At 38.3% G+C, this 25,803-nt stretch overlaps 1 protein-coding gene across 3 annotated transcripts in view; it reads right to left on the reverse strand.

The window, feature by feature from the left end:
* Positions 1–25,803, reverse strand: part of CDH18 (cadherin 18) — a 313,101-nt gene that overhangs the window by 124,463 nt on the left and 162,835 nt on the right. For all 3 annotated transcript variants that reach the window (XM_062211720.1, XM_062211722.1, XM_062211721.1), the window contains exon 4: positions 1,711–1,878. In XM_062211720.1, coding sequence (XP_062067704.1) covers positions 1,711–1,878 — 168 coding nt within the window. The remainder of the gene's footprint in view (positions 1–1,710; positions 1,879–25,803) is intronic.

The following is a 25,803-nucleotide window of genomic DNA, read 5'->3' on the forward strand; positions in this document are numbered from 1 at the left end:
ATAGCCGGCGCCGCAGCACACTAGGCTAATCCTCCACCTTGCGGCGCTGGCACACGGGGTTCTAGTCCCGGTCGGGGCACCGATCCTGTCCCGGTTGCCCCTCTTCCAGGCCAGCTCTCTGCTGTGGCCAGGGAGTGCAGTGGAGGATAGCTCAAGTGGTTGGGCCCTGCACCCCATGGGAGAGCAGGATAAGCACCTGGCTCCTGCCATCGGATCAGCGCGGTGCGCCGACCACGGCGGCCATTGGAGGGTGAACCAATGGCAAAAAGGAAGACCTTTCTCTCTGTCTCTCTCTCACTGTCCACTCTGCCTGTCAAAAATTAAAAAAAAAGATTAAAAAAATAAATAAATAAACACTGAAATACATTGAAATTGTATCATTTACATTCTGAGGAAGTCAAGAAAATAATTTCCTTACAATCTCACAGGACTGAGGTGGCTCTCCTCCCTGAATTGGCTGATTCCTTATATTCTCTTGCTTCAAGGCTCATATTCTTCTCTGAAATCCTGTCTTATCAGTAGTCCCCACTTATCCCCTGTGGTTATGTTCCATGACCCCTAATGTATGCCTGAAACTACAGTCAGCAAGGAAACCTACAATTTACTATATTTTCTTTCTTAACTAACCACATATCACCCACTGTGGCTGCAATTTTGCAGTTAAAAGTGTGACAACAAAGCTAGCATGGATTTTCTTTTTCCTTTTTCACACTTTCAGGATGGAAGAGTTGTTCCTATTGCATGTCTTAGCAATCTCAGCACATGACTTTTTCTTTCTATATGTTGAGAACTTCCACCTCAACATGAATTATCTATGTTTTGAATTTTCTATTTAATATCTTCAGACAATGATTGGCAACAGGAAATTGAAATTGCAGAAAATAAAATGGCAAATGGGAGGATTACTTGATATTAGTGGCAACCTGCTTTTAGATGATGATGATGCGTATATGTGTGTAGCATTAATTCATGACATAAAGCATTTTTAAATGCTTATTTTTAATGTCTATTTGTAAGAGAAACAGTGAGAAAGACAAAAAGACTTGCTAGTTCACTCCCTCATGTGCCTGAAACATCCAGGAGTGGCCTAGGCCAAAACAAGGATCCAGGAATTCCATCTGGAGCTTCTATTTTGGTGGCAGGGATCCAAGTACTTGACCCATTATCTGCTGCCTTCCAAGCATCCAATAGTGGGAAGTTGGATTGGAAACAGAGGTGTGGCTGGAAATCAGGCACTGTGATAGAGGATGTATGCATCTCAAACTACAGTTCAAATGACTGAGCCACAATGCATGCCTCATCTGGAGAATTTTTAAAAGATATTTGTTTACAGAAAGTATATATGGGATAATTTTGCATGAGTGGAATGCCTATATCCAAATGTATCTTCAATATTTCTGTGAATACTTTTGTAATACATAACTACTTCAGAAAATATAAAAGTACATTATTGATACTGCTGCACCATTTTAAATATCTAATTGTGATTCCAACAGAAACTCATTCTTTTGACATTATATTGATTATGTTCCAGGTCTAGGAGACAAGAAATGGAGTGATTTCTTTGGTCTCGCCTATGGGAAGGAGCTCACAAAATACAGGAACAAAAAGGTCACATTTTAAAAGACATAACAATATCTATTCATCATTTCATTTTGTTTTACACAAGTGGATAGTGACAGCTTTAAATAATAAGGAAAAGGTACATACTCTGAGGAAACCGTGGTGGATTGTCATTGACGTCGGTCAGAGTGATGTTGACAGTCGTTGACCCTGAAAGCCCTCCAACTTGTCCAGCCATGTCTTTGGCTTGAATCACCACTGAGTAGTGTTCTCTGGCTTCTCTGTCCATGTTATGTAAGGCAGTTCTAATGACTCCTGTAATACATGTAGTTTAAAAACTACTGTGAGTTATAGATTAAATAATAATTTATTTTTCTAAGAGATTACTTTTTAAATAGGCAACTTTTGAGAAACAGTCACCCTTTTGAGAAAAACAGTACCTTACACAGTATTGACTCTCCAATTAATTAATTATTTTTTTGGGATAAGCCTGTGCTTTAATACATGCATAATTACAAATCTGTGCTAAGTGAAAATGTATAAAGCAAAGGTGACCTGGGTTTAAGCCACACAGAGAAAGGGCTGGACAATCCCATTAACCTTTCTGCCAATATCCATTCCATTGCCTTGAGCACAATTATTTATTTATTCATTTCTTATTTTTATTGGAATCCCTTTTAAATATTTTTAAGGTGAACAAATTTTATATATTTCACACATAAAAATTTAGGAACATAGTGATACTTTCCACCCTACCTTCCCTCCTGCCCACACTCCTATCCTTCATCCCCCTCTTTCTCTTATTCCCTCTCTGAATTTTATAATGATTTATTTTCAGTTTACTTTATACTCATAGGATTAACTCTACAATAAGAGTTCAGCAAATAGTAAGAAAGAAAAAAAAAAAAACTGCTCCTCAACAGTAGATAAAAGGACTGTAACATATTGTCGAATCTCAAAATGTCAATTTTCTCCAATTATTTATAATCATGTCACCCAAGCCATTCTTTCAGTGGCCTATTGCCTTTCCTTTATGTCTGCATTTCATGAGGAAAATGGCCTTTTGAGGGCAGTGCTGTTTCTCAAGCTTGTTCCTTCTTCAGAGGTGCTTGAACATTTTACAATTTGTAATTCTCAAGTGTCAGGTAAGATGGCCACATGGATTTGAGTAGAGGTCAATTTTCCTCTTTACACAACAATTTGTATAGCTTCCCATCAGCAAAGACCAAGTTGGATGTTGGAAGGTGTTGGAGGACAGTGAACACTCCAACAGAGATTATAGACAGGAGGTATCTGAACATACATCAAGACAAATTCACTGTTTTTTTTTTTTTTTTTTAAAAACTTTACTGCATATAGTTCTACAGACTTACTTCTAAGAGTACAGCCAAAAAACTTGTCATGGGACTCCAAACCCATTAAAATTGGTGGTAAAAATGCCATCTTAATTGTTAAAACAATCATATTAAATGTTAAATGTTAAAGTCAACATATAGATAGGTTTAAGTGTAAAAGTGATCATATAAATAACATCAAGTATCTGGTAATAAAAATAGAATTTAAAAGGAAGGTAAATCCAATATGGGAAGCAGTCCACACAGCAGACTCCTAGAATGACATTCACTGTAAATAGCACTCTGACCTCAGAATCAACCCTTAAGGCTTACTGGTCTGGCTGAAAGGCCTGTGAGAGCATTTCAGGCATGGAAAGCCAACACTCTATGGCAAAAAATATCCTACACGAAGAATCTCTGTAAGACCTCAGTGGAAAGAAAGGGCCATCAAAGAAGAATGTACTTTTCTCTGAAGGGAGGAGAGAACATCCACATTGCTTATGCCCGTGTCCAAATACTGATGGAATCTATGTTCACAAAAGGCTTCCATAGCCTTGGCAGCCCATGGCAAGAGCCTCAGGTGATCACTGATGTCAAATAAGAGTGTTAATTGTTAAAGGAACAACAGAAGTCACTGTGCACCTACTCCCCATGTAGGACATCCATCCTTTATGAGTTGTACTACAACTCATAAGAATTGACTGCAAATCTTGTTCTCAAACTGTACTCTATATGTTGTGTGTGTGTGGGTGCAAACTGTTGAAATCTGTGCTTAACATGGAGTTGGTACTCTGTATATAAAATCAAACTAAAGATGTACCAAAAGAGGAAGGAGAGGGGGGATGGGAGTTGGGGTGGGAGGGTCAGTATGGGGGAAAGACCACTATATTCCTGAAGTTGTACCTATGAAAAAATGCATTCATTAAATAAAAACTTAAAAAAAAACCTTTAACAAGAACTAGGTGTAGTTCTATATGCAAAACAAGGAAAGTGATCAGTTTGATTCTAAAAATCAAATGTAAAAAATCATATTCATATCTCATACTGCCATAGAGGATACCTAATGAACTTTTTCATAAAAGAGACTTGGATTTAACAAAGAGATGAAAAATGTTATATACTAATTCGTGATTGTGCATGTATAAACACCAGCTCCCTTAAACATAAATTGGTAATCTGTAAATAATCTAAAATTTAGAAATTAAAAACACACTTTCCAAAAGAACAAGTTTTTTCCAAACCATATTAATTACATTATAATATTCTTATTTAGTTGGAAAATGTGTATTTTGAAATATCTTCATGATTTTCAAAAGTTTTTGCACCAAATAATTTACCTTTTAATCCTATATTCACATACTTTTGAAGTATCCTCATATGTACATATATGTGTATAAATGTAGAAATATAAATGTGTGCATGGATATATACATATATATCTCTCTGACACACACATATGTAATACTCCAAACATCAGTCATTTAACAAACTTTTTTTAATTTTAAGAAACACATTTGGATCATGCCACCTCTCAGAAAGACTCCATGACTTCACTCAAACTCACACTTGATTAGTCATTGGTGTGATTCATTCATTCACAGGAAGTTGTCAATTACAACTGCTAACTATGAAGTTCACTGAATCCTTTTACAGGCAATAAGTTGGAACAGGAGAGGAAGTGGAGTTTCATATTCAAGGTTAAAATGTAGCCTTTTAAAAGTGGAAAGGATTGGTCATTCAGTTGCTTTGAATTTGTGAAATCAAACCAAGATGGCTTTTATTGAAGTGATTGGCTTTGCAGTTACTTCAAGAGAACAGCCTCAGGCAGCAGGAAAAAAGTTCCCCAAAATTTCAAACACTGTGAACATATAATTGAAGATCAGGAAAACTTCCTGAAGCTAAACAGAAAAGAAAATTATTCTTATCAAAAGAAATTATAATATGATAATAAATGATTCATCTGATTCACGCATATGAAAAAGCCTCAAGCATCCTTGTTAAAAAGAACAATGTTTTATCCCATATGATAATTACTTAAGTAGGAATAGAATTGAAGTGGAAATTTACAAAAATTTATGAAAATATTTTGAGAGTATGTAGATTTGATAGTATATGGAAAAACAGAGGCATTGCCTAAAATTATGAGGTATATAGAACTTTTCTCTTGTGGGGAGAATTATGAGATTATTGTCAAGGATAACATCCTACAATAAAATCATATTTCACAAAACAGAAATCAGTTGTGGGCATTGTTTTACAGAAATTAAACTACTGCTTGGGAAGCCCACATCCATATCAGAGTTCCTGGGTCTGAGTGATACCTTGATCCCAGTCCAGCTTACTCCTAATGCACACGCTGCAAGACAGCTGTGATGGCTCAAATACTTGAGTCCTTGATGCTCATCTGAACTGAAGCTACTGACTTTACCCTGGATCTGATCTGCTGTTGTAGGCATTTGGGGGATGAATCAGTGACAGAAGACTCTGATACTCACTCTCCCTCTCTCTCTCTCCCTTTCTCTCTCTTTTGCACTGTCATACTGCCATCAAACTAAATGAATAGATAAATGAGAAGCCAGAAAAATCCCCTATGTTACATTAAGACCTTCAATAATTTTATTGGAGTACCATTATTTCCCTTCTTTTATAATGTAACTACTTCCTGAATAAAATGGGAAACACTTCTCAGCCACATTTGTTCATGGGAAGAAAACATCATATATGAGAATGACACATACATGTAAGAGACAATTATCTCAGGATTCATTTAAACTCACAACTCTCTTGAAGACGGCTTAGTTAGTTGTGATTAGCAATGACTTCTCATGAAGATATGTGAGTAACTGGGAGCTTCTTCATCAAATGTCACAGTAACATGATGCCAATATTAGAACACCCTTTCTGGGCCAGCGCCGTGGCTCAACAGGCTAATCCTCCACCTAGCGGCACCGGCATACCGGATTCTAGTCCCAGTCGGGGCGCCGGATTCTGTCCCGGTTGCCCCTCTTCCAGGCCAGCTCTCTGCTATGGCTCGGGAGTGCAGTGGAGGATGGCCCAAGTGCTTGGGCCCTGCACCCCATGGGAGACCAGGATAGGCACCTGGCTCCTGCCTTCGAATCAGCGCAATGAGCTGGCTGCAGTGGCCATTGGAGGGTGAACCAACGGCAAAAGGAAGACCTTTCTCTCTGTCTCTCTCTCACTATCCACTCTGTCTGTCAAAAAACAAAAAAACAAAAAAACACCCTTTCTAACACCTAGTGCAAGTGCATGTAAGTAGGGTATTCTACAGCTCAGCTGATGGACTTTTCTCAACTTAAATCAAATTTATATTTCAGAGCAGCTTCAGGTCTATTCACAGTAAAATCAAGATGGAAAGTACAGAGAATTGTTTGTAACTGATGAGCTTACATTGACACATCACTATACCCAAGCCTGGAATTCACATGAGGGTTCTCGTTTCGGTTTTAAATATTTGAGTTTTGCAAATGTATAATGCCACATATCCACCTTATAGTTTACAATACTTGTGCTGCCCTAGAAGCCCTCTCTTCTCCATCAATTCATCCCTCCCTTTCCCACATCCCCAGTAAACAACTAATCTTTCTTCTGTCTTCATAATTTTGCCTTTCCCAGCAAATCCTGAAATCACACTGCAATTAGCCATTCAGATTGGTTTCTTCCACTTAGTAGCACACAGTTAAACTTCCTGCATATTTTATTTGTAATTTTTAATTTCAGAATAGTTTTAAATTTACAAAACAAAGATTGTAGAATTATACAGAGTTCCCAACCCAGGTTCCTTTATTACTAACAAATAATATTTGTCACAATCCAGAAATCACACCCAGCTTCCCTTAATTTTTCCCAAACTCCTTTTGTGCTCCCTACCTCTCTCATCCTCTCACAAGCAACATTCTATATTCATATTGATTTTCTTTTTTTTTTTTTTGTTTTGTTTTTTGATTTGTTTTTTGTTTGTTTGTTTGTTTTGACAGGCAGAGTGGATAGTGAGAGAGAGAGAGACAGAGAGAAAGGTCTTCCTTTTTGCTGTTGGTTCACCCTCCAATGGCAGCTGTGGCCAGCGCATTGTGCTAATCTGAAGCCAGGAGCCAGGTGCTTCTCCTGGTCTCCCATGCGGGTGCAGGGCCCAATCACTTGGGCCATCCTCCACTGCCTTCCTGGGCCACAGCAGAGAGCTGGCCTGGAAGAGGGGCAACCAGGACAGAATCCGGCGCCCCAACCGGGACTAGAACCCAGTGTGCCGGCGCCGCAAGGCGGAGGATTAGCCTGTTAAGCCACGGCGCCGGCCCATATTGATTTTCTTTAGCTCCCATGTATGAGGGAGAACACATAGTATTTGTCTTTCTGTGTCTGATATTTTAATATTGTACTTAACATGATGTTCTCTAGTTCCATCTATGTTGTTGCAAATGGCAGAATTTCATTTTTATGGCTGAATAGGATTCTATTGTGTATATGTAAAATATTTTTATCCATTAATCTGATGGTGGTTTCCTTGGTTGTTTCCCTATCTTCACTACTGTAGAAGTGTTTCAATAAACATGGTAGAGCAGGTATCTCTTTGATAATGATTCCTTGTCTTTTGTATGTATACCTAACAGTGAGATTATTGGGTCATAAGGCAGTACAATTTTTGGTTTAAAAAAATCCCCATACTTTTTGATGGAATTTTTTTTTGTGTGTTAATATTCCATTATCCGGATATGCTAAAGACATTTTGATTACTTCCATGTTTTGGTGATTATAAACAAACTGCTGCAGACACCAATGTATGAGTTTTTTACATGGATGCGTTTTCAGATCACCTGGATAAATATCAGGCACAATTGCTATATTTAGTTATGTTAAAACAGCTAAAATGTTTTCTAGAGTGGTTGTGTAATTTTACATTCCTGTCAAAAACGAATGTGTTCCTGTTGTTCAACATCCATGTCTGTTTTTTGTCTGTCAGTGTTCTTGCTTTTAGCCATTCTTATATACGGTATATAAGTGCAGTGGTATCTAATTGCTCTTTTCAAAAAATATTTATTATTTATTTTAAAGGCAGAATAATAGTGATGGAGGGGGGAGGGAGAGAAACAGGAAGGTAGGCAGGTAGGGAAGTAGAGAGGTAGAGAGAGAGAGAGAGAGAGAGAGAGAGAAAGAGAAAATCTTCCTCTGTTCCTAGGTACATCCACATGAAACTGGATTGGAAACAGAGTACCAGGACAAGAACTGTCACTCCAAAGTGAAATGCCAGTTATTTCAAATGGCCACCTATCACCACAATGTTTGTCCCTAATTGCTGTTTTCATTCAAATTTACCTAATAGCACATGATAATGAGCATCTGTACATATGCTTATTTTAATCCATACATCTACTTTAGTGAGTCATCTGTTCAGGTCTTTCATCTCTTGTTTTTAAATCATGCTGTCCATTTTCTTGTTTTTATTGATTTTGACTAGTTCTTTATATTATTTGGGTATAAATATGTATCAGGGTTTTCTAGAGAAAGAGAATCAACAGTGTACCATATGTACATCTACACATGTTGTGAACCTCAAAAAGTGCATGGAAAATGGAATTTACATGATAAGGGTTTTTTTTGAAAAAAAATTAAAATTCATTCACACAATGGGTGTTAAGGAAGGAAGAATGAAGGAAGGAAGTGAAGGAAGAAGAAAGGGGGAAGGAAGAAGGACATAAGGAGAGATTAGGAGAGAGGAAGGGAATATTACTGAATTCTTTGAATTTTATCTGTGATATATATTTGAAGTAGGCAAGCATACAGGTTAAAATTGATTAGGTTTGTGAGCTGGAAACCACACCCCTGTGTGACCTTACACCCTACCTGATAACTTCACCAGCCCCTGTATGACCTCATGCCCCTACCTGGCCACACCTGGGTGCCCACCAGCCAATCAGGTTAATTAACCACTCTCCTTTGGAAGTGGGTGAAAAGCCTGGGACAGAGTGTGTCTGCCCCTTTGCTTCTATGCCCTGGCCTCTTTCCAGGAGGGGGCTTGCTGTAGCCCTGTGCCTCCAGGAACGTGGCCTTTGGGCCACCCGCCCTAGACTTCCTGGCCTAGATGTTCCTCCGCGTGGCTGGTTCCTGGTGCTCAGTATGAACCCAGATTTACCTCTCTCTCTTAGATAAAGCTCTTTCTTAGGTAAAGCTCTCACTCTCCCATGCATCTTTCTCGCTAAATAAAAGCCTAAAATGTACAATGCTGCCTTGTTTATTTATGCCAGTATTTAGAATTCTTCTCTAAATATTAGGCAAGAACCCTCTCGGGCTTATTAATATTGGGGATTTGTTAATAACATATGGTGATATTGTATGGCACCCCAAATTCTGGTAACATATGTGGCATCCCAGATGGCACTTCTGGGGAACTTTAAGGGGCCACATTTTCGTATATATTTTAGGGGGCCATTTCTGATATCATATTGACTGTTCCCTTTATATTAATATCACACTAACATGAAAAAATAAAGAATTATATGTGAAAATGATAAAGTCCTTAAGTTAAAAAAGAGTTCACGAAGACTGCATATTATGAAAAGGTAGAATTTTGGCTAATAATAAACTTAATCTTAATCAAAAAGTTCATGAAAAATGGAATTAAAATATAACGAAAATATTTCATGGTCTTATTGAAGTCCTCCCATATGCATAGTTGGAAAAGTTAACTCACATCATAGTGGAGGCTGAGAGGCCTACAATTAGCTGATTATCCTGCTGGAAATCGAAGAAAGGTGATTGTGTAATTCAGTCCAAATCTGAATATAATAATAGTTGGCCTCATATCTGGATATCCCATGACCAAGTAAAACTATACTGGATCTTAGCCAAAAGGCCAAGTGATAACTCAGTCAAACTGAACATGACGTTAACTATCACCTAGTCCTGTACCATGGGTGTCATATTTTCTTCCAGTCTGTGATTCATCTTATCCTGCTGATGGTGTCTTGTGTACAGCATAATTTTCTAATTAGCAAATCTGGCTTATCAACTTTGTTCTTCATGGAGATGCCTGTGATGTTGTATCAAAAAGTCATCATCAAAGTCAGTGTTGAGGCACATTGGGTGCAGTCGTTGCTTGCAACGCTAGCATCCCATATTGAAGCACTGCTTTGAATCCTGGGTTCCTCATCTAAATCAGCTCCCTGCTAATGCACCTTGGAAAGCAGTGGAAGATGGTTCAAGTGCTTAGGCCCCTGCTATCCACAGTGGACACACAGACGGAATTCCAGGCTCCTGGCTTCAGCCAGGCCCAGTGAAGTGAACCAGGTAGTGAACCAGTGGATGGAAGATGTCTTTCTCTACCTCTCAAATAAATAAATGAATCTCAAAAAATGTCATTACCTGGGGCCGGCGCTGTGGAGCAGCGGGTTAACCCCCTGGCCTGAAGCGCTGGCTTCCTAAATGGGTGCCAGTTCAAGACCCGGCTGCTCCTCTTTGGATCCAGCTCTCTGCATGGCCTGGGAAAGCAGAAGATGGGCCCCTGCACCTGCGTGGGAGACCGGGAAGAAGCTCCTGGCTCCTGGCTTTGGATCGGCACAGCTCTGGCGGTTGCGGCCAATTGGGGAGTGAACCATCGGATGGAAGACCTCTCTCTCTCTCTCTCTGCCTCTCCTCTGTGTAACTCTGACTTCCAAATAAATAAATAAATCTTTAAAAAAAAGTCATTTCCACACCCTAAATTTTTTCCTGTGTTATCTTATAAAAGTTTTATAGCTTTAACTTTTACGTTTACAACTATGATAAATTTTGAGATAATTTTTGTGAAAGATGTAACATCCAGGTCTAGATTCAGTTTTTCGCATTTGAACGTCAAAGTCTTTATATTATCTGGCTTTGCTGCCCAGTGCCCCTTTTGATCCAGAGGCCTGCTAATGAGGTGATGGCTCAATTAGTTCAGTCTCAGCAACCCATGGGACCCTACTGAGTCCTCAGCTTCTGGCTTCACACTGGTCCAGCCCTGGATGTTGCATTTATGGAGTACGTTTTTCTGTCTGTCTCTGTATGTCTGTCTCTCTGCATTTTAAATTACTTAATTAGTTAATTAAAAATCTACAGTTAAACTATATTTACATAGTTCAAGTAAGAAATGATGTTTTGTTGCTAGGTTGCTTCTGCTATGAATCTATATATTTATGCTTCTAGTGATTACAGTATAACTTACTCTTGTCTTTGAAATTAATTAAATAAGGGTATACTGTGTGGTCTTTACATTTAGCAAATTTTTAAAGAAAATATACAGACCAGCTAAATTAATTACCATAAATTACTGCTTTGTGCATCTGTTTAATAGCAAACAAAGCTCCTCTCTTTTCACTGCATGCCAGGTGAATTATTGTGACATTCTAAAGGTTTTTTTGGATATGCTTCACTAGCAATATTTACTTAAAAAAATTTAGCATGAATTATTGCTTCTTATTCTCTTGTGGTACTGAGTTGTATCAACAGGATATGGTTTCCTGTATATCATCTTTCATTTGCTTGTTTCTTATTACTTTCCTGGTAAACAATTGTAGGTGCCCACTCACTGTGCATTACCTACTGACTACTGCTTCCCAATCACCTTGATATGTAGCAGCTATAACTGGGAATTGCTCTCTGCTGAATACAGGTTCATAACATTTAAAACGCACCTATGGTTATAAGCATTACATGCTGAGCCTCATTCATGGGCCTAACATATCTTTACATTCCATGACTAATAATATTCATAAAGCAGAAATTTCCAAAATGTTTCTTATATTTTTACTAAAAAAGATCTGAGATAGAAATATAGTACAGATTTGGTTCATTAGCTAATAACACAGAAGAGTGTAAAATAAAAATGTTAAACACGACAGAATACACAAGCCTGCATATTTAACATTCCTACAAAATTCTTTAAAATATACACATATATTTATAAGAGGAACTGAAAAGTTTTATTTCATGTCTAAACTATACTTGCATACTTTTGATCAGTTACTTAATTTTGTTCTTAATTTGTTCAATTGCTCATTTCTTTATACAGTATCTAGTATGTTACAGAAAATGTACTGCATTCACAAAGTTTCTGTAAGGGGACATATGAGCCACTTGATAATGACATCACACGAAGTGCATATTAGCATACAAATTCAAGGACTTCCAACCTAAATTCACTGAAGTAGAATCCAGGGCAGTGGGGCCCAGGCATGAGTAGTCTTAACAAGCTCCTCCAGTGATTTTCATGAATGAAAAGATTTGAGATGTTTACATAAAGTTTGTGACCCATGTTGGTTTATCTCCAAGTGCTCATATTTCATTGTGGTATCTATTTATTTCAAATAATAAGCACGGATACTGAGATGTTTGGGTATACTTAGAAGTTCCATTAACCAATTTCAAAATGATGAGATCATATGTCTTGGCAGTAATTCTTCTCTCCAAATGACTTATTGTCATGACGTAGGCATCTAGACAATTCATTGTTAGCTATTCAACTGCTATTTAAGTGTTCCAACATTTAATAGATATATGCCATATACAGTCAGCTGCAAATGCTGACTATTCTCCAACCGGCTTCATCAAATAGTTGGACTTTCATAAATTCTTGTCTTCATAAAACACAACGATATTTAAACATTTATATAAACCTGCCCATTGACAATACAATTTCAGAAATCTGTTTTCTTGTTCATCAGCACCAACTCAATGTGTGCTGAATGTGGTTTCTATTTTGTATACTATGTGGGATATAGGGGTAGGCATTCACCATTGTGGTTAAGATGCCTAAGTCTGATCTCAGTGTACCTGGGTTAGATTTCCAGCTCCACCTCCAGAACTTGACCCCAGCTTCTTGCTAATGCAGCAGTGATAGTTCAAGTAGTTGTATTCCTGCCACCCACCCACACGTTTAGCCTGTGCTGTGTTCCTGACTGCTGGCTTCAGACTGGCTCTTTTCCATCCATTGCAGGCATTTGGAGAGTGAACAAGTGGATAAGAACTTTCACAGTCTCTATCTCTTTCTCTCTGCCTCTCAAATAATTATACAATGTCCTTTATATTTACATAGACTACATCATATAATATTGTAATGTTGAGACTAGAGTATTCACTGATAAGGAATTAGATACACAAAGTAATCAAAATGAAAGAGTGCGAGAAAACTACCTTGTAGGAATGACAGCTCCTTGTAGGTTGTGGAGGAATATGAATACAGAGGCAGGGAAAGAAGACCTAATATGCATCAGGAGAATTATGGCAATATAGGATATTGAACAGACAAATTTGTCTTGAGTGGATAATGTAACAGAAATAATAGAGATTTGACAAACCATGATTAAAGTAATCTTCAAATATGTTAATATTTTGTTCCTCAAGTGAATGAAAGTCCAAAATCTTCTCTTGATGCCACTGTGCAAAGTCAAGATTGGCTCAACTTCACTAGTTTCAGTCTTTTTTTTTTTTTTAATTTTTTTTGACAGGCAGAGTGGACAGTGAGAGAGAGAGAGACAGAGAGAAAGGTCTTCCTTTTGCCGTTGGTTCACCCTCCAATGGCTGCCGCGGTAGCGTGCTGCGGCCGGCGCACCGCGATGTTCCGATGGCAGGAGCCAGGTGCTTCTCCTGGTCTCCCATGGGGTGCAGAGCCCAAACACTTGGGCCATCCTCCACTGCACTCCCTGGCCACAGCAGAGAGCTGGCCTGGAAGAGGGGCAACCGGGACAGGATCGGCGCCCTGACCTGGACTAGAACCCGGTGTGCCAGCACCGCAAGGCGGAGGATTAGCCTGTTGAGCTGCGGTATCGGCCATTAGTTTCAGTCTTCTGTCTTTGTCACTGGATACAGATGTGTAACTGCATGGTTATCTTTTTTTTTGACAGGCAGAGTTAGACAGTTAGAGAGAGCTATAGACAGTGAGACAGAGAGAAAGGCCTTCCTTCCGTTGGTTCACTCCCTTAATGGCCGCCACGGCCAGCGCTGCGCCGATCCGAAGACAGGAGCCAGGTGCCTCCTCCTGGTCTCCCATGCGGGTGCGGGGACCCAAGCACTTGGGCCATCCTCCACTGCCTTCCCGGGCAGAGAGCTAGACTGGAAGAGGAGCAACCGGGACTAGAACCTGGGGTGCCGGTGCCGCAGGCAGAGGATTAGCCAAGTGAGCCACGACGCTGTCCTGCATGGTTATCTTTATAGTTACTTTTAGTACATTTGAGGGCCTAAGATTCTTGTGTATAATAAATTAAACCCAGATTTGTATTTCTTTTTTTGCTATACCATTTATTCATATTTTCTTGTTAAAGAAAAAAATATATCAGATGTTATAAAGACACTGGAATCTTGAATTTTTATAACTGCATATTTGGCTTCAAGCTACAACTCATGTAATTAACAATCATAAATTCATGGAGGTAGACATTGTAATGATTTTGCAGGAAGATTCAATTTTTCCTCCTCTACACTTTCATCTCTTCCTAGCATTAAAATTGATGGTGACACATTTTATATAGGCTGAAAGGAAGGAGAATTCTCAGGTTGTATATGGAATGTCATTCAAGAAGTCTCTTTTCATATATATCTCAGATACTTTTTACCATTCACTCCAGGAAAGAATGAGAGGCCGAAAGTTTAAATAACTTTCCCAAATCACAAGATTTAAAGTTCTAAAATCTGATATCACCCTCAAGACTTCCTGACACCAAAAGCTTAATGCTAGTGTGACATTAGGGTAAACAATGCAGACCTTGAAGCTTGTGTTGTCTACAGGGTCGGGTGAGGCTATGTGAGAGGCAGAGAGCTGGAGAAGCAGGGGGAGTAGGGGGAGGGGAGAGAGGGAGTAGGTGGAAGAGTGAGGAGATGAAAGAGAGGACATCACCTCAAAAGTAGGGATAACTTCTATGAGTTTGGAGACATAGAAATGACAGATTCAAGGAGAATATAGTTGTGTTGACACATCATGAATCATGCTTCTTAGAATGTTTTATTTCCATTTTTCCTTTATTTAAACTGTATTTTTAATATTTATTATTAGTGTTTCAATGTGATCTATGTTTTCAAAAGCTCAGTTTTTCTAGTTGATGCATTTAATAGCTACTCTGACAAAAGTATAGGGTTGCCAGATCAGTTTGTGACTGTTCAAATTTCTTTATAACTATTCCTTTTAGTGGAAACTGACTGGGATGGCACTATGTGGTAGAAAAGTATTTAAACAGGAGCAAATCTCAGAAGTTATAATAATGATGGTGGTATTAGAAATACCAGCATTTATTATGCATTTCATCCATAAACCATGCCTGGTACTAGGAAGAATGCATTCAGCTGATCCCCTCACTAAATCATCATATGCAGTGCATATTAGAGTTCACGTATTATTCTACCATTTACAAAACAGCAATTATAAGAATTGAAAGGTTAAGAAAGTTGCTCAAGGGTAGATAGGTATGATACAGCACAATTCTGGCCTTGCAATTAGGAGTCAGGGTGCTGTCACAATCACTACCTGGGGTGCTGCCTTTGGTGTAATTTAGCCCTGGAAGTTATGGGCATTTGGTGGAGTGAACCAACAGATGGAAGATCTCTCTCTCTCTCTCTCTCTCTCTCTTTGGCTTTTTATCAAAAATAAATAATTATTTTTAAATTATTTCTTTACACTTCCTTTTTTCATGAACTTCATGAAACTAGCAGCCCTAGCAATTGCCTAAATCAAACCAAATATTTTTGCATATATACTCATAATCAACCTCCTTACCAATGCCTGTTATCTTTTCTCTTTTTCTTTTTTTTTTCTTTAAGATTTTATTTATTTATTTGAGAGGTAGGGTTACAGAGAGGGAAAGACAGAGAGAAAGGTCTTCCATCTGCTGATTCACTCCCCAAATGGCTACAACAGCTGGAGCTGAGCCAATCCAAAGCCAGGAGCCAAGAGCTTCCTCTGGGTCTCCCACGTGGGTGCAGGGGCCCAATCTCTTGGGCTATCTTCTATTGCTTTCCCAGGCCATGGCAGAGAGCTGGATGGATGAGAGGCAGCCAGGACTAGAACAGGTGTCCATATGGGATACCGGCACCACAGGCAGAGAATTAACCTACTGTGCCACAGCGCCAGCCCCTCTTTTCTTTTTTTCACAACCACCATCTTAACAAGCATGAGGTGATATTTTACTTTGGTTTTGATTTGCAATGCATTATTCTACGTGACATTGATGCTAAAAGATGTTTTATACCAAAATGTCCAAAAGAACTCAAATTAGGATTTCATGAACATATCTGTACTCTTATAGCAACTGTAGTATTATTCACAATAGCCAAGATATGGAAATATCTAAATGTCTAACTACCAATGAATAGATAAGAAAATGCGGAACGGGGCATGAAGTTGTGATACAGGGTTAAGGTCCACCTGTGAGACCAGTATCCCATATGAAAATCAGTTTGAGGCCAGATTGCTCCATTTCCAGCCCAGCTTCCTGTTAATGCTCCTGGGAAATCATCACAGAATGACCTAAGTACTTGGGTTCCTGGCACCCATGTGGAAGACCCAGATGGAGTTCCCAGTTCCTGGATTTGGCCTGGCTCAGTCCCAGCCACTGCAGCCATCTAGGAAGTGAACCAGCTGACGAAAGATCTCTTTTTCTCTGTCTCTACCTCTCTTTTTGTAACTCTGACTTTCAATTAAGTAAATAAACTTAAAAAAAAACAGTAAAAATATACATACATACAATGAAATATTCCAGTCATAAAAAATAAAGGAAATCCTGTCATATTTGATCATATGCCTGAATGGTAGGCTAAGTGAAATAAAGTGTCAGAAGCACAAATATTATATGATTGCACTTCTATGTCATATTTAAAATATTCACTCATAGGAGCAGAGAGTAACATGATGGTCACAAGAGATAACTTCCACACCAGTGCCTATGTCATCTGAACACCACCAAGTAACCCAAGCCAGTGGTACATTGGGTTATCAGATACTTATGATGCCAGCATCCCACATTAGAGCACCAGTTCAAGTGCCTGCTGCTCTACTTCCAATCCAGCTTCCTGCTGATGTGCCTGAGAAAGCAGCTAAAGATGACCCAAGTGTTTCACACCAGGCCACCCACATAGGAAACATGTATGGAGTTCCAGGCCTCTACCATTGGTCTGGCCCAGCTCCTTCCATTGTGGCCTTCTGGGGAGTGATCAGCAGATATTAGATCTCTTTCTGTGTCTCTCCCTCTCTGTGTCATGTGGCCTTTCAAATAAATAAAATATTTTTACAATTTTTAAAAAAAGTTAAAACATTTGAGGCTGTGTTGAGTGGAATATTACATATTTTATTGCATTTTGCACCTAATTTTAAAGTTCAATTCTTAAGACACTTGTGGAGAACTCAAGTGACTACAGAAGTCTTTGGGAATAAGATTATGAATGTATTCAGGATGGTTGTAGTCAAGGAGCCACACATAAAAGTCCGAACATAATTAGAAAATGAAAGCAAAGTAATCCCTTGGCTTTTAAGAATATGCTTGCATTCTCATTGCTTTTGATATTTTAAGTGTAAGTCAAAGTGAACATATTACAGAATTAAATAATTAACCATGATATCAGTATATTTCCTTGGAAATTTTAAAAATAATAAGAGATGTACACATGTGACAATATTTTGGGGAAGTTACTTTACTGATTGTTTTTATTAATAATTCAATGTTAAGTATGTGGATATCATTAATGCATAGATAAATTCATTGTTAATTGATAATTAACTAGTATTCATGTCATAATGACTGGTATCATTCAGAGGCAATATGGTGAAATCATGTCAATAGGGTAAAAGTTATGTAATTTCCTTATAAGTACAGATGAAGACCACAGAAAGAAATAGAAATATTATATTTTTCAATGAAACATGAAGATTATTATAGAAAGACTGTTGTTCACAAGAAATAGGCTTACTCATGTGTTATAGCCCTGTCTGTTGATGCTCTTGAATGATTCAAGAAATGAATCTGTTTCCTTGACTTCATGGAATAATATTTTGTTGATTCATAAAATTAAAAATGGGAAAAGTGTCATTTTTGTTCATCACTGAGAATACTGAGTAAGGAGGGGCTGGTGCTGTGGCATAGCGGGTGAAGCCGCTGCCTGCGGTGCCCGAATCCCATATTGGCTCCTGTTCAAGTCCCGGCTGCTCCAATTCCGATCTGGCTCTTTGCTGTGTCCTGGGAAGGCAGTGGAGGATGGACCAAGTCCTTGGGCTCCTGCACCTGAGTGGGAGGCCTGGGGTGAGGGGACTCTTGGATCCTGGCTTCGGATAGGTGCAGCTCTGGCCATTGTGGTCAAATGGGGAGTGAACCAGTGAATGGAAGGCTTCTCTCTCTCTCTCTACCTCTTTTTCTCTCAGTGTGTAACTCTTTCAGATAAATAAATAAATATTTTTTTTAAAAAAGAATATTGAGTAAGAAAACAAGTTGCTCACAAAAGGATTTTTTTTCTTTGAAAAACTAACACTTATTGAGAATCTGCTCTGTAGAAAAAAAAATCAAAAGCTATTATCTCATAAATGTTGCTCAGAGATGCAAATGACCAGATAGCATAATCAGACAGGTAAAATAGAAAGATCAGTCAAGTGGTAAAATTTGTTCATCCAATGATCATATTATATCATAATTTGGTGGATTAGAGGAAGCTAATACACATAGGACTTCTCACATCTCTATCTGTATGCATTGAAATTGATACAAACACCTTTTTAATCTTTTCATAAAACACGCAGTAGTATCTGACATCCAAAAAGTGAGAAGTAACAGTTTCTGAAACTTCTCATACCCAGATCTCCAGAAAGAAGTACCCATATATGTAGGTTGAGATTTGAATGCAAGATATTTATCTGGGATTAACTGTGATAGCAAGCAGAAGAGGGCAGAAAGGCAACAGGGGGAAGTATTTTGTGAATTAGGTCTAATGAAATTCAGGTTAATGTATCAGAAAGTTATGGCAAGTTAATTGCCTACGTGAGTTTGCAGCCCTGGAGCAAAATATTCAGACCTTTATTCATCCCATACTATTTAAAGACTGGATGAAGGCTTTCCTGGACATGCAATGGTGGAACTTCAGGTAAGAAGTCTAGCAGTCTAGCAGCTGCTGAAATGGAAGTGAGGCATCTGGAAGCAGAATGCTAATCACAGTCGAGAGAGAGAAGGTGGGGGGAGGGGAGAGATCTTCCATCCTCTGTTTCACCCTCTACAGCCAGGCCAGGCCAAAACAAGGAGCTGAGAATTCAATTTAGGCTTCCCATATGGGTGTCAGGGACTCACATACTTGAGCCATCAGCTGCTGTCTCTCAGTGTGTGCATTAGCAGGAAGCTGTGTCAAAAGCAGAGGAGATGAAACTTGAACTGGGATTCCAAAATGATATTGCCTCCCAAGTGGCCTATTAGTGGTCGCATAGAAAGCCCACTCCATTCACTATTTTCTTATCTCTTAATTCCATTGTTTTGTGTTTCATATTGCTATCACACTGCCTTATATATTGCCATAATACTTAGTTACTTCTTAATTTAAATCATTGTCTTTTCCTACTTGAATTAAAGGTTCACAAGATTATGGTTTTAGTTGTTTTATTTTCATTGCTGTCCCTCATTGTCTAAAACAATTCTCATCTCAACAATGTCCTCAGTGAATATTTGTGGAATTAAAGGATGCTATAATACCCACAGAGATTCATTTGAATTCGGAATAGAGGTAGAATGAATATGAAGAAAATAATTTACGAAATTTAATTTCTTTCCTGTGGATATTAAGCATATGAGCTGGCCAGGGCTGCCATAACAAATGACTACAAAGCGGCGGCTTAAACAACAGAAACTGTTTTCCCCATTCTGGAGTCTAGATGGCTAAAACAAAATATGGGCAGGATTGATTCCTTCCATCAGCTGCGAGAGATGATTGGGTTCCAGACTTTTCTCAGTGAGTTGTAGATGGCCATTTTCTTTCTCACATGACATTCTCTCTGTGTCTTCTAGTGCCTTCTGTCTATGAATATATATGTGTCCAAATTTACCCTCTTATAAGAATACCACTCATGCTGAATTACAATAGACCATGATGTCTAATGTAAATTTAATCAACTTTTAGGGAGTGAGGGAAATGTGGTTGTCTTCTTGGAACTGTACCTATGGAATACATGAAATCTGTTCTCTTTATATTAATTTAAAAAAGAAAAAAAATGAATCATTAAAGAAGGATTTTCTCCAAAATGAGTTCATACATTGAGATACTGGGGATTAAGACTTCACATATGAATTTTGGAAGAAGGACCACAATTGAACCCATTATACTAAGCAAAATGGTTAGACATAGAAAGATACATAGAGATGGATAGATAGATAGATCCATTAAAAATAAATAATATACAGGGCCGGCGCTGTGGCAGAGTGGGTAAAGCTGCCACCTGAAGCACCGCCATCCCATGTGGGTGCCGGTTCAAGTCCCAGCTGCTCCATTTCTGATCCAGCTCTCTGCTGTGGCCTGGGAAAGCAGTAGAGGATGGCCCAAATGCATGGGACCCTGCATCCACATAGGAGACCTGGAAGAAGCTCCTGGCTTCAGATTGGCGCAGGTCCAGCCCTTGTGGCCAATTAAGGAGTGAACCAGTGGATGGAAGACCGCTCTTTCTCTCTCTCTGCCTCTCCTTTTCTCTCTGTATAGCTCTTTCAAATAAATAAATAAATCTTTCAAAAGTAAATAAATATATATGAATATGTAAGTCTGTTATATAGGCTTATATTATTGGAACTATTTTAGTGAAATCCTAAGAACTAGCTTGGTCCAAAAAGAACTAGTGAAGTATTCTAAGACAAGAACATAAGATGTTCCAGGTAGATGTACAAAAAAAAAAAAAAAAAAAATCACACCACCACAGAAAATTTGGAGACAGAAAAAGACATGTGTCTGGGAGCCTGAAGGATCTAAGGAGAGTGGTAATGCAGGTGTATGATGATGAAAAGTGTCTTTCCTTACTCTGAGAGCTGTTGAGTTATTCATTCATTTAACTAGTTGTCATAGTGCATCCACCAGAATTTCCTAGTCTTAGATGTTTAGAGAAATCACTGCCCTCATGAAGCTTACACTCTGGGGAAGGCAGATTAAGAAAGAACAAAAGTAAGAGTTAACTAAATCATTATAGCAAGTGAAGTGGTGCTAATTGCTGGGGGGAAGGAAAATATTTTATCTGAGTTTACAGTTTTAACCAGGAAAAATATAGTGTTGTTTTGAATTGACTAGTACTTGCTCACAAAAGCTGATTATTAAAATTGTAGGAATTTTGAATGTTAGTTCATACATACAACCACTGTTAAAAGATATAAACTTAAATTCTATTTTAAAAATTAAATATGAAAACCTCAACAAATCTTAATTTTGATCCTATATTTTAATATTATCTATACACTTGATGTTATCTATATCTATTGCATCTATATGGCAACTGTAGAACAAAGTATTACTGTTCATCTTACCCAACTCCATGTTCTGTGATGTCAGTTTGGTTACAGAATATTAGCAGCAGTGGGGATATTTTCATCATGGCAATCATCAACTGATACTAAATCTGAATTGAATTTATTAGATGTATGATTGTCTGGACTTGAGAAACTAAAGAAGAAATCATAAAGCAGAGAAAATGTAAATGTATAGTGACTTATTGCCTTGATAATAGCAAATAAAGAAATACTACTTTAAATAATAAAATTATTTTTTCAACTTAGCAAAAATAGCTTCTACTATTGATAAACAAGTAATGTTCAGATAAATATAATTTATCCACACATTACTGTACATAAAATTATCAAATAATATGAAACCAGATCTAAAAATGTTTGTCATTTAAATGAGAAATTTCATTACTGAATCAGAAAGCATTCAAACCTTTATTTGCAGGATATTGTCAATATTTGAATTTCAAAAATAGGCTGGATAGAGATGGAAGACTGACAAAAATCAATGAAAGCACTTTTAAGAGTCAAATTACTAAGAGAAATTTCTAAAAAGTATATTTATAATAACTTATAAATTGGGAGCTACATGTGTTTTATATCTCCATGTATTTTTATGGTTGTGAAATCTTTATCCAGCATGTGAATAGGTTATGGTATCATCATTCCATACCTGAGTGCCTGGGTTCCATTTCCAGCTTTGACTGCTGACAACAGAGTAAAATCAATGCAGATGCTAGAGGCAGTGCTGATGATCATCTTGTTGGATCACTGCTACCTGTGTTACAGACCTGGAGTGTCATTTCAGCTCCTGGCTCTGACCCTGCTCTAGCCTTGGCCTTTGAAGACATTTGGAAAGTGAACAGAGGATAGCAGCTTTCTTTTTCTCTCTAATTGCCTTTCTATTTCATTTAAAACACATATATACTCTTACAAATGTATACATTTCAATTTCAAAATTGACTGCTAGGGTAAAGAAGACTTGAAAAATGTTTTTCAAGCAAAAAGAATCACATGCAGCCCGGCGCCACAACTCACTAGGCTAATCCTCCACCTGAGGCACCGGCACCCCGGGTGCTAGTCCCAGTTGGAGTGCCAGATTCTGTCCTGGTTGCTCCTCTTCCAGGCCAGCTCTCTGCTGTGGCCCGGGAGTGCAGTGGAGGATGGCCCAAGTGCTTGGGCCCTGCACCCACATGGGAGACCAGGAGGAAGCACCTGGCTCCTGTCTTCGGATCGGTGCAGAGCGCCAGCCTTGGTGGCCATTTGGGGGGTAAACCAACAGAAAAGGAAGACTTTTCTCTCTCTCTCTTTCACTAACTCTGCCTGTCAAAAAAAAAAAAAAGAATCACATGCACAAATATCTTAAATGTATGCTTTCTGTATTGTTTGAGGACCCTTAATGAAGCCAGCATATCTAACACAGAAAGAGCATGGAAGACCATAGAGCAGAGCAGAATGACAATGGGTCAGATCATTCACGGCATGCATACTATTATAAAGTTTTGCCTTTGACTGTCAGTGAGTTGGGAAGTTATTCCTAGGTTTTCAGCAAAGAAGTTTCATGATCTCATATATTTTAATATCATTAATTGGGATATGGTGATGACAATAGACTACATGAAACATAGGTGTAATCAGGGCTTTGCATTTGGAATAAATTACCATAAAATTGGTTAAACAGAAATGAGGAGATGTGGTTAGATCCTGGGCATGTTTTGAAGGGACATTGACTGATGGAACAGCAGGATGTGAAAGTAAATTAGAAATGGAAGATCATCTAAAGTGTTTGGACTGAGAAGCAAAAGATTCTGAATAGAACTTCATGGCAGGAGGTCATTAGAAATCAGGATTCATTTTTTTAAAAAAAAAATCAATTTATTTTGAAAGAGTTACAGAGAAAGAGAGAGAGAGAAATTGATTTTCCATCTACAAGTTCACTCCTTAGAGGGCTGCAATGGCCAGTGCTGGGCCAGGCCAAAGCCAGATTTCCCACATGGGTGGCAGGGACCCAAGTACTTGGACCAACTTCCAGACCTTTGGCAGGGAGTTAGATGGGAAGTGGAGCCGCCAAGACACAAACCATTGCATCATAGGATTCAGCTTTACCTGCCATGCCACATCACTGGCTCCAGGATCCAATTTTGGAATGCTGTGTGGAATGTGGCTTGGAGAGATGTTCAGTTGGCATATAGCCTATTGTTATGTAGAGGAAGAGTCCTTACTAGCAACATAAAATAATATTTAAAGCACTTAATCTAGCGATACTAGCAAAGCAATGAGTGGGTAAAATAAGCTAAACCTGGAGCAATGGCACACACAGTGTCACAAGATTGGGAAAAAAGGCTGAACCAATACATGCCCAGTGATCACTGGGGAAGAAGAAAGCAACAGGGTGTGGCATCTTGAAACCAAGAAGTATTGTGAGAAATAGAAACTGATCTACTATAAAAAATGTTGCTGCCAAGTGGAATACACTAAATTCTGAGCAGTGGGCAAAATGACTTTGATTCAGAAACATTATAATGAGAAATGTGACAGTGCAACCTAAATTAAGCAGTGGATTTGAAATGGAGAAAATGATATGTGATATGTGAGACATTTCAAAGCAACTCCACAAGGACATGAAAACTGGAAGTGGAGTCTGTGGAACAAGGAGGGATTTAATGGCACTCAAACATTTGCTGAAGGACCCGGGTCAGAGGAGAGTCCTCATGAGCTTTAACGCTATCTGCACCTAAGACTGACGAGTACTTGAACACAAGGCATTTATTAGAAAGTCTGTGGTGAGCAATCTGGATAATAACGATCGTTATTAAGAGAAGAATGGGGATGACCTCATTCTAACCCAGCATAATGAAGGCCTAATTACAGCCCCAAATTGCACTCTGCCGAATCATCTTCTCTTAAATCATATACTAAAAAATTGTCAGCTGGGACAGAAGAGTTACCTCTTATAATAGGTGAGGTAAATAATGAATATAAACTAATAAAGGCTGATTAGGATGACTGAATTTAACATTGCTTTGTTTCATCCCACAAATATGATTTTAGTTGGATGAGTTATTCCTTGACATTAGCAAAGTTTAATTCAAGTTTAGTCAGAATAATCACAAGTCGACTACACTGAATTTTCCTCAAATTTGGAGGATCATTTGCATCAGATAGAGACCATTTAGTAGCATTCACAAAAATAGAAAACGTATTTCAAGAGTAGAGGAAAATATTTTTCAGAAAATATAATTTATAAGAAAAAAAAAGGAAATCCTGTCTTTTACAATAAAATGGATGCAACTGAAAACCATTATACTTAATGAAATTAGCTAGTCCTCAAAACAAAAATATATGTTCTCCCTAATCTGTGGTAACTAACAGAGTACTTAAAATGTAATGTATAGGAGTGATGCTGACATTTTGAGATTTGATGATTGTTTACAGCTCTTGTCTCTACTGTTCAGGAACAGTATTTTTTTCCTCATACTATTTGTAGAACTCTTTACTTAGTGTAGAGTTAGTCTTATGAGCATAAAGTAAAGTGAAAATAGATCTTTGTAAAAATTAAGAGTGGGAACAGGAGAGAGAGGAAGAAGGGTGGGAAGGAGCATTTGGTGGGAAGAATCACTATGTTCCTAAATCTGTATATGTGAAATGCATGAAATTTATATACCTTAAATAATTTTTTTAAAAAGTAGAAACAAAAAATAACATTTGAAAAATTATTTCCAAAGTTACTGATTTACAGCCTTCATCTGCCTCCCTTTTATTAGTTACCGATGTTATCAGTTATCAAAAGTTCCTTCCTTGTCAAGCTATATCCTACAAGATACTTGCCAACCTGAACTAATATTAAACATAAAATTCCCTCTACTAGCTTTGTATTCCTAATATTTCTACATTCTTGGAAGTAGCATATGAATTTGTTCGGGATCCCTTGACTTTTGTTTCTTGAGTTGTACTTGCATGGATTTGTTTTTGTTTTTGCAGCAGGTTTTGTGAGATGGCTTGGGACCCCACAGTCTGGGAGCAGCAGCTTTCTAATTTTTCATGCCAAGGCCATTCTTCACTGTCTCGCTAGCCATTCAAAGCTTTCCTATTTTGTTTGTTAGTAGAAGGATCTGTCAGAAACAGAAGTAGGCACATAAGGCAGCCAATAAACTTAGCAGAACAAATACTTCATTAATGAAGGAAATGTAATGGAGACTAAATAGAAGGTTTTGGGTCTCTAGATATATTAGAGAATTCTTTGCACAGAGTTTGTTTTAATTTGAAGAGGGGTAGGTAATTGGCAGACTTGTTAAAATACCATCTTTGAAAGTCTGCATCCCATACTATAGTGCCTGGATTAGGCTGCTAGCTCAGATCACATTCCAGCTTCTTGCTAACATGCACCCAGGAAGGCGGCAGGTGATGGCTCAAGTAGCTGAGTCCCTACCACCTACGCAGCTGACTCAAAT

The sequence above is a fragment of the Lepus europaeus genome, chromosome 15 (genome assembly GCF_033115175.1).
Source record: "Lepus europaeus isolate LE1 chromosome 15, mLepTim1.pri, whole genome shotgun sequence".
In the NCBI taxonomy this organism is placed as follows: domain Eukaryota; kingdom Metazoa; phylum Chordata; class Mammalia; order Lagomorpha; family Leporidae; genus Lepus; species Lepus europaeus.